Consider the following 10,107-nt stretch of genomic DNA (forward strand, 5'->3'; position numbering starts at 1 on the left):
CCCAAACAACAGTGTTGCCACGGGATGGGGGTAAGTCTGTAATAAAGTCCATACCAATCAGAGACCAAGGCTGTTCGGGGACAGGCAGAGGATGAAGAAGACCAGCGGGCTTCTGGCGAGGAGTCTTATCCCGGGCACAGACAGTGCAGGCCCGCACGAAATCAACAACATCCGTCTCCAGAGTCGGCCACCAATAGAAACGAGAGATGAGTTGCACGGATTTCTTGATGCCCGCATGGCCTGCGAGATGGGAGGAGTGACCCCATTTGAGGATTCCGAGGCGTTGGCGTGGAGAGACGAAGGTCTTCCCTGGAGGAGTTTGCCTGATGGAGGCTGGAGAAGTGGAGATCAGGCAGTCAGGAGGAATGATGTGTTGCGGAGAGAGCTCTACTTCCGAGGCATCCGAGGAACGAGAGAGAGCATCGGCCCTAATGTTCTTATCGGCAGGGCGAAAGTGAATTTCAAAATTAAACCGGGCAAAGAACAGAGACCACCTGGCCTGGCGAGGATTCAGCCGTTGGGCAGACTGGAGATAGGAGAGATTCTTGTGATCGGTGTAAATGATAACTGGAAATTTTGATCCCTCCAGCAGATGCCTCCATTCCTCAAGTGCTAATTTAATGGCCAGTAGCTCTCGATCCCCGATGGAGTAGTTCCTCTCCGCCGGAGAGAAGGTCCTAGAAAAAAACCCACAGGTAACAGCATGCCCGGAAGAATTTTTTTGTAGAAGAACCGCTCCAGCTCCTACTGAGGAGGCATCAACCTCCAATAGGAAGGGTTTAGATGGGTCAGGTATGGAGAGCACGGGAGCAGAAGAAAAGGCAGACTTGAGCCGTTTAAAGGCGTCTTCCGCTTGAGGAGGCCATGACTTAGGATTGGCATTCTTTTTGGTTAAAGCCACGATAGGAGCCACAATGGTGGAAAAATGTGGAATAAATTGTCTGTAATAATTGGCGAACCCCAAAAAACGTTGGATAGCACGGAGTCCGGAGGGGCGTGGCCAATCTAAGACGGCAGAGAGTTTGTCTGGATCCATTTGTAGTCCCTGGCCAGAGACCAAGTATCCTAGGAAAGGAAGAGATTGACATTCAAACAGACATTTCTCCATTTTGGCATATAGTTGATTGTCACGAAGTCTCTGAAGAACCATGCGGACATGCTGGCGGTGTTCTTCTAGGTTGGCAGAAAAAATCAGAATATCGTCCAGATACACAACAACACAGGAATACAAGAGATCACGAAAAATTTCATTAACAAAGTCTTGGAAGACGGCAGGGGCGTTGCACAGGCCAAAGGGCATGACCAGATACTCAAAGTGTCCATCTCTAGTGTTAAATGCCGTTTTCCATTCATCCCCCTCCCTGATGCGGATGAGATTATAAGCACCTCTTAAGTCCAGTTTGGTAAAGATGTGGGCACCTTGGAGGCGATCAAAGAGTTCAGAGATAAGAGGTAGAGGGTAGCGGTTCTTTACCGTGATTTTATTAAGACCGCGGTAGTCAATGCAAGGACGTAGGGAGCCATCTTTTTTGGACACAAAGAAAAATCCAGCTCCGGCAGGAGAGGAGGATTTGCGGATAAAGCCCTTTTTTAAATTTTCCTGGATGTACTCAGACATAGCAAGAGTCTCTGGGGCGGACAGAGGATAAATTCTGCCCCGGGGTGGAGTAGTGCCCGGGAGGAGGTCAATAGGACAGTCATAAGGCCTGTGAGGAGGTAGAGTCTCAGCTTGTTTTTTGCAAAACACTTCAGCAAAGTCCATATAGGCCTTAGGGAGACCGGTTACAGGGGGAACCACAGGGTCATGGCAGGGAGTACTGGGAACCGGTTTAAGGCAGTCCTTGAAACAAGAGGTACCCCAGCTCTTGATCTCCCCTGTGGACCAATCCAGGGTTGGGGAATGGTGTTGAAGCCAGGGTAGTCCAAGGAGAATTTCGGAAGTGCAATTGGGGAGGACCAAAAACTCAATTTTTTCGTGATGAGGTCCGATGCACATTAGGAGGGGCTCCGTGCGGAAACGTATGGTACAGTCCAATCTTTCATTGTTAACACAATTGATGTAGAGGGGTCTGGCGAGACTGGTCACTGGGATGTTGAACCTGTTGATGAGAGAGGCCAAAATAAAATTTCCTGCAGATCCGGAATCCAAGAAGGCCATAGTAGAGAAGGAGAAGGTAGAGGCAGATATCCGCACAGGCACAGTAAGACGTGGAGAAGCAGAGTTGACATCAAGGACTGTCTCACCTTTGTGCGGAGTCAGCGTACGTCTTTCCAGGCGGGGAGGACGGATAGGACAATCCTTCAGGAAGTGTTCGGTACCGGCACAGTACAGACAGAGATTCTCCATGCGGCGTCGTGTTCTCTCTTGAGGTGTCAGGCGAGACCGGTCAACATGCATAGCCTCCACGGCGGGAGGCACAGGAACGGATTGCAGGGGACCAGAGGAGAGAGGAGCCGGGGAGAAAAAACGCCTCGTGCGAACAAAGTCCATATCCTGGCGGAGCTCCTGACGCCTTTCGGAAAAACGCATGTCAATGCGAGTGGCTAGATGAATGAGTTCATGTAGGTTAGCAGGGATTTCTCGTGCGGCCAGAACATCTTTAACGTTGCTGGATAGCCCTTTTTTAAAGGTCGCGCAGAGGGCCTCATTATTCCAGGATAGTTCTGAAGCAAGAGTACGGAATTGTACGGCGTACTCGCCAACGGAAGAATTACCCTGGACCAGGTTCAACAGGGCAGTCTCAGCAGAAGAGGCTCGGGCAGGTTCCTCAAAGACACTTCGAATTTCCGAGAAGAAGGAGTGTACAGAGGCAGTGACGGGGTCATTGCGGTCCCAGAGCGGTGTGGCCCATGACAGGGCTTTTCCAGACAGAAGGCTGACTACGAAAGCCACCTTAGACCTTTCAGTAGGAAACTGGTCCGACATCATCTCCAAGTGCAGGGAACATTGTGAAAGAAAGCCACGGCAAAATTTAGAGTCCCCATCAAATTTATCCGGCAAGGATAGTCGTAGGCCTGAAGCGGCCACTCGCTGCGGAGGAGGTGCAGGAGCTGGCGGAGGAGATGATTGCTGAAGCTGTGGAAGTAGCTGCTGTAGCATCACGGTCAGTTGAGACAGCTGGTGGCCTTGTTGCGCTATCTGTTGTGACTGCTGGGCGACCACCGTGGTGAGGTCGGCGACAACTGGCAGAGGAACTTCAGCGGGATCCATGGCCGGATCTACTGTCACGATGCCGGCTGGCAGGAGGTGGATCCTCTGTGCCAGAGAGGGATTGGCGTGGACCGTGCTAGTGGACCGCTTCTAAGTCACTACTGGTGTTCACCAGAGCCCGCCGCAAAGCGGGATGGTCTTGCTGCGGCGGTAGTGACCAGGTCGTATCCACTAGCAACGGCTCAACCTCTCTGACTGCTGAAGATAGGCGCGGTACAAGGGAGTAGACAGAAACAAGGTCGGACGTAGCAGAAGGTCGGGGCAGGCAGCAAGGATCGTAGTCAGGGGCAACGGCAGGAGGTCTGGAACACAGGCTAGGAACACACAAGGAAACGCTTTCACTGGCACAATGGCAACAAGATCCGGCGAGGGAGTGCAGGGGAAGTGAGGTATACATAGGGAGTGCACAGGTGAACACACTGATTAGAACCACTGCGCCAATCAGCGGCGCAGTGGCCCTTTAAATCGCAGAGACCCGGCGCGCGCGCGCCCTAGGGAGCGGGGCCGCGCGCGCCGGGACAGGACCGACGGAGAGCGAGTCAGGTACGGGAGCCGGGGTGCGCATCGCGAGCGGGCGCCACCCGCATCGCGAATCGCATCCCGGCTGGAGGCGGTATCGCAGCGCACCGGGTCAGTGGATCTGACCGGGGCGCTGCAGTGGCGAGAGTGTAGCGAGCGCTCCGGGGAGGAGCGGGGACCCGGAGCGCTCGGCGTAACAATCCAAAGGAGATGTAAGATGTCTAGGGCCGGAGTATTCCACTGGAAAACATTTTTTTTTAAATCAACTGGCAACAGAAATTTCAACAGATTTGTAAATTACTTCTATTTAAAAATCCTAACCCTTCCAGTACTTATCAGCTGCTGTATGCTCCAGAGGAAGTTCTTTTCTTTTTGAATTTTCTTTTCTGTCCATGTCAGGAACTGTTCAGAGTAGGAGAAAATCGCCATAGCAAACCTCTCCTGCTCTGGACAGTTCCTGACATGGACAGAGGTGTCAGTAGAGAGCTCTGTGGTCAGACAGAAAATAAATTTAAAAAGAAAAGAACTTTCTGTGGAGCATATAGCAGTTGATAAGTACTGGAAGGATTAAGATTTTTAAATAGAAGTCATTTACAAATCTGTTTAACTTTCTGGTACCAGGTAATTTATGTTTTCCAGGGGAGTAGCCCTTTTAGGCTCTGTTCACAATAGGTTGCATGATCACATCCCAATATGTACCCCTGACATATACCAATAATGTGGTGTGAACAGTGTCTTTGGCTCAGTTCAGACCAGGTTTTATCAGACATGCATGTCTGTATTCGAAACAAACGTATAACACAAAAGTGCTCATATATACTAACCCAATGGAGGCCAAAAGGACACCATTTTGGCCTCCTTATATGTTTGATATAATAGTGTAAATCTGCCCTAACAGCGCTGTCAAGTATTTGCACAAGGGTCATTCCAAAAGTGTTGGCACTTTTATGTTTTCGGCAGAAACGGTGAAGGCGGGATGAGTAGTGATTGGTCGTGTCTTAACGTGTCATGTGACTCGTTCTGTCTGGCATGTAGAAAAGTTCTGTCTGGCATGTCTGATTATGTAGAAAAGTGATTTAATACAAATAACAAGTATAACCACACAGTGACTTACAGAGAATTGATCTTCAAACAATTTAATGACGCGATCCAGATCCATAGACTTATGCTGAAGTGCCTGAAAAAAAGTGACAAAAAGAATAATCAGACATCAAAAATGAAGACAGGAGGCATATTTTTCTTTTAACCATTGAGGCCAGTAATTGGTTACTACATGAAAGGAGTATTCCAGGAAGTAAAAATTGTCTTTCAGACTGCTGGCAGTAAAAAAAAAAGGGATACATACCTGCCGCAGCTCCGCCGATGCCTCTGGTAATGTGCTCTGACCTGCGACACGATCCGCTTACTGGCTGCCGTTGGTCGCTGAGTCATATTGCACTCATCGGCCGCAGCGAATTCCTGCCTCGGCCGGCGTAAGACTGAGCGGCAGTGTGACTTTTTCGGTCCCGGCACCAGGAAGAAGACCAGTGCTGGGACCGAAAACGCAATGAAAGAGGTTGTGCACAAAAAAATTACTTATCCCCTATCCATAGGATAGGGGATAGGTAGTTGGACCCCCCGTGCTCTCCTGCACAGAGCTCCGGCTCTCATCATGCACAAAGCGGTGGTCAGCACCTGCCCTCCAATCATCTCTATGTAAGAGCCGGAAATAACCGAGTACATGGCTCGTGTATCTCCAGATTTCCAAAGAGATGCATTGAGGGTGTGTGCCACCCCCTGCTCTGTGCATGGGGAGAGGTGGAGCTTTGCGCAGGAGATCGTGGGGGATCCCAGCTGTTGGACCCCCACAATCAACTACTTATCCCCTATCCTTTGGATAGGGGATAAATTAGTTTTCGCTCCACAACTCCTTTAAAGAGTACCTGTCATCATGATCTTGTTAAATGTTATAATCCTCCCAGTTCACTGCCCCCATCATGATAAACCACCCCCTGCCTTTATTTTTATTTTCCTACCTTGATATTGTTCTGTATTTTCTGCTCAGTCTCAGTCAGATTCACAGACTGGGACTGAAGCCATACAGGGGAGAACTTCCTCCCTCACTCTGCTACACACAGCCCAGAGCAGTTCAGTGTGAGATGAGCTATGATTGGCTAAGGCTGCACACACCCCTCAGCACTCCAGATTGCATTTCCTGATTTTGGACTTCAGCCAGGCCTGCAGGAGTACAAAGTCTTTGCAAGAGATGGAGGGAAATGTTCTATGGACAAGTAGGGAGACACCTAGTGGCAGTTTTTTTTAAACACAAATAAAACATAGAAAACGTCTTTTTTTTTTTTTTTAAACAAAGTACATCATAAAGATGTTTTATTTACCATAAGGAGTGCCATAGAAAAAACCAAGACAATGCATAAAGTGCAAGAGACATCTCTATCCGTATCAATCAAGGAACTCGATACAGTAAAATCCCTCCTCCCCCCCTTCAAAAAGGAAGCAATCACTTATCATCCATGAAGAACAAGAGTCGGTGTTTCTAGAAGTAAATGTCCTCGATCACCACAATATAATCATACAGAAAGAGGTAAGCATGTCTCATGAAGAGAAGGAAACATAATAAGATTGCCTCCTAGGTCCCAAACTATACAAGCGAGTACCGATCACGGCCCCTCATATAGGTAGCCGCAATCGGCCCCAACCACCGCTCCTCTGACCCCCAGGGGATATTAAGGAAAAACAATCGTATTCAATTGAGAGTACGCAGACTATATTAAATATCCGGTAACCTCAAAGCACCTAGGGAACCTCTCAGAGATTCCACACTATACCAAGAGGCATATCTAAATGGTGATACAATCTCAGCGATCCCCCGAGTCAAAGTGAGTAACAATAAAGGATTTCCATTTCTGGAAAAAACTTTTCCTGCCTGAGTCAGTGTCTCTCAGCACTCAGTAGGTCAATCTCTAAAAATGATTTCAGTTGGGCTATCAGCAGTGGCAAATCTGGAGTGACAGGATCCAACCATTTGGCGAAAAGGCAACGTAGTGCTACAAAAAGGATTACATGAAGAAACCTCGGGAATCTCTCCTCCCTCCAGTGGGCGTAATTGGTGAAATAATAATGATTGTGGTGTAAACGGGACCCGTACTTTCCAATGGTGCCATATGTACGACTGTGTGAGGCGCCAGAATTCGGCTGTGTGAAGGCACTCCCAGACCCCATGATACATGTTAGTAAGCAGGGCCTTGCATTTGGGGCAGTGGACGATCCCATCCGGGAAGGAAGGAGTGGGCAAGATGTTAAAGCCATATAAAGCTGCATGGGCTACCTTGAAATAAGTCTCCCTCCACCTCTCATTGACGTGGATGGACAGCTGTCCATCCACATAAAATTATGTCCGTAATGTCAGGGTCTCCAGTCTACCGCTCCCATGTACGAAACACATGCTTGGGGTCAAGTTCTTGCTAGAGACTACGTGTAGGTCGGATATTGATCACCTCTGTGGTTCACTACCTATGACTTCGTCCAAGATGTGAGTCGGTGCTTCCTTTGACAGGTCATGTGGTCTAGAGAAGCAAAAAGTGTGGACCTGATTGGCATAGAGACTGTGGGACAGGGGAAGATCAAACATGATCTACGGTCATCTACGGTCATCACAATGAATCAGTCGCCCCACCGTCTTAACCCCTTTAGAAACCCATAGTCGCAGCCATGGAAGGGATCTACCCTGCGGGAATTCCGGGTGGTCGAGTAAAGGCATCAATTTGGATAAAAGGAACGGGAGGCCAAAGACCTTCCTCACCTCCTTCCAAACCACAATTGTATCACGTTACCAAAAGGACACTGTTGGCGACGTATCCTAGTGAACAACATTGTCTATGACAGTGTTTACCCATCAATGTGCCTCATGCAACCTGTGGTTCTCCACAGGCTGTCAGGGCATGCTGGAAGTTGTAGTTTTGCAACAGCTGGAGGCACACTGTTTGAGACACAGTGCACTAGACAGTCACAGACTGGGGAACACTGCCACAGGCTGTCAGGGCATGCTGGAAGTTGTAGTTTTGCAACAGCTGGAGGCACACTGTTTGAGACACAGTGCACTAGACAGTCACAGACTGGGGAACACTGCCACAGGCTGTCAGGGCACGATGGAAGCTGTAGTTTTGCAACAGCTGGAGGCACACTGTTTGAGACACAGTGCACTAGACAGTCACAGACTGGGGAACACTGCCACAGGCTGTCAGGGCATGCTGGGAGTTGTAGTTTTGAAACAGCTGGAGGCGCACTGTTTGAGACACAGTGCACTAGACAGTCACAGATTGGGGAACACTGCCGCAGGCTGTCAGGGCATGATGGAAGTTGTAGTTTTTGCAACCACTAAAACATTGTTTCCTAACCAATGTGCTGGGAGTTTAAGTTTTGCAACAGCTGGAGGCACACTGATTAGGAAACACTTCACTAGAAAGTCACAGGTGGGGGAACACTTGTGTAAGGTATTTTGTCATAAACATTCTCACATCTTAGGAGCACTCCACGTTATAAATATCTCCATACTTAAAAATTAAAAAATGGTGTCAAAAATCCTATATTGTGCCATGTGACTTCACAAAAATGGCGTCTAAAGCCCCTGGGGCGCGGACATTTTCAGGTCTGATTCTGTATAACACAACTCAAGTTCAGTGTTAGCCCTATGAACCAACACTAGAGGCCCCTCCAGTCATCCTGCAAGTCTCCATGGTAACAGACGCGCCAGGAGCAGCCCCGCCCCTCCAGAGTCCCAGAGTGGTCAGTGTGGAGAACGAGCTGACCATTCAGCCTCGACAGCGCGTATAAGGTCTCTATAAGAAGCAGCGCCACCTGTGGCCGGGGGGTGTCATGACAGTGTTATTACCTCTCTCTGTACCAGGTCCGGATCCGTCACCAGGAGCCGCACCACCGGGCGCCCGTTTTGTTTGCCGTTTACTGACCTCGCAGTTTCGGTCAGAGTCATGGTGGTGTTGGCTTGTACCGGGGCACGGGCAGAGGCGACCTCCTGAGCTGCCGGCATGGCTGGGGAAGGTGATCCGTGCTGCGCCTTTCCCGGGAGCCCTGGCTTAGCAACGTAAACAGCAACCGTTGCTATGGCAGCAGCACGCTTCAGAAAGATGTGTCTGGATGAGACAACAGCATCTTGTGAAGAATTGAAGTGTGAACACTGCCTTGCCGTAAGATTTTCCTTGTTGCTCATAGCAACCGATCGCAGCTCAGCTTCCATTATACCAGGGGAATATGAGAAGTGAAAGCTCGGCTGTGATTGGTTGCTACAGGAAACAGATTTGATAAGGACAAAATGCGTTGCAAAAAAACTAAAAAGAAAAACACAAAACCAATAAACAGCAATTCTGTTAATGGGTTTTCTCTTTCTCTGGGGTATGTTCACACTACAGAGTGTGAACGGAATCTTCAGATTCTTTAGATTCAACCTGGCAGCCGGTGGCAGCGGAAGGACTGCGTGGCACAGCGCCGTCACCATTGACGGCTATGCAGTGCTCGCGGACTTCCGCGCAAAGAATGAACATGTTCTTTCTTTGCGCTGAACAATTTCAGCGGAGGAATTGTCCGCAGTGTGAACGGGTCTCGCGGAAACCCATTCACACTAATGTTAAGTTCACACTGCGGAATTCCGCGGGGAATTCCGTAGTATGAACGTACCCTTAGTATCCGCCGTGTGGGATAAATAATATATTTTAATAGTTTGGACATTTCCGCATGCTGCTAATATTGACTATGTCAGACCATTGATCCTAGATATGTCTTTCAGATAACTATTGTTACGCCGAGCGCTCCGGGTCCCCGCTCCTCCCCGGAGCGCTCGCAACATCCTCGCTACTGCAGCGCCCCGGTCAGATCTACTGACCGGGTGCGCTGCGATACCGCCCCCAGCTGGGATGCGATTCGCGATGCGGGTGGCGCCCGCTCGCGATGCGCACCCCGGCTCCCGTACCTGACTCGCTCTCCGTCGGTCCTGTCCCGGCGCGCGCGGCCCCGCTCCCTAGGGCGCGCGCGCGCCGGGTCTCTGCGGTTTAAAGGGCCACTGCGCCACTGATTGGCGCAGTTGGTCTAATTAGTGTGTTCACCTGTGCACTCCCTATGTATACCTCACTTCCCCTGCACTCCCTCGCCGGATCTTGTTGCCATTGTGCCAGTGAAAGCGTTTCCTTGTGTGTTCCTAGCCTGTGTTCCAGACCTCCTGCCGTTGCCCCTGACTACGATCCTTGCTGCCTGCCCCGACCTTCTGCTACGTCCGACCTTGCTCTTGTCTACTCCCTTGTACCGCGCCTATCTTCAGCAGTCAGAGAGGTTGAGCCGTTGCTAGTGGATACGACCTGGTTACTACCGCC

At 49.8% G+C, this 10,107-nt stretch overlaps 1 protein-coding gene across 2 annotated transcripts in view; it reads right to left on the minus strand.

Annotated features, from left to right (window-relative positions):
* The window catches only part of CFAP69 (cilia and flagella associated protein 69), a 59,138-nt gene extending 50,044 nt beyond the window's left edge, over positions 1-9,094 (minus strand). The window contains exons 1-2 of one of the 2 annotated variants that reach the window (XM_056519147.1): positions 8,619-9,094; positions 4,845-4,907 (exon numbers count right to left, since the gene is read on the minus strand). In XM_056519147.1, coding sequence (XP_056375122.1) covers positions 4,845-4,907; positions 8,619-8,981 — 426 coding nt within the window. In that variant the 5' untranslated portion in view covers positions 8,982-9,094. Of the gene's footprint in view, positions 1-4,844; positions 4,908-8,244; positions 8,363-8,618 lie in introns of those variants that run through there. The other variant, XM_056519148.1, reaches the window with a different exon arrangement.
* Positions 9,095-10,107: the final 1,013 nt, after the last annotated feature.

The sequence above is a fragment of the Hyla sarda genome, chromosome 5, assembly GCF_029499605.1.
Source record: "Hyla sarda isolate aHylSar1 chromosome 5, aHylSar1.hap1, whole genome shotgun sequence".
Taxonomy (NCBI): Eukaryota; Metazoa; Chordata; class Amphibia; order Anura; family Hylidae; genus Hyla; species Hyla sarda.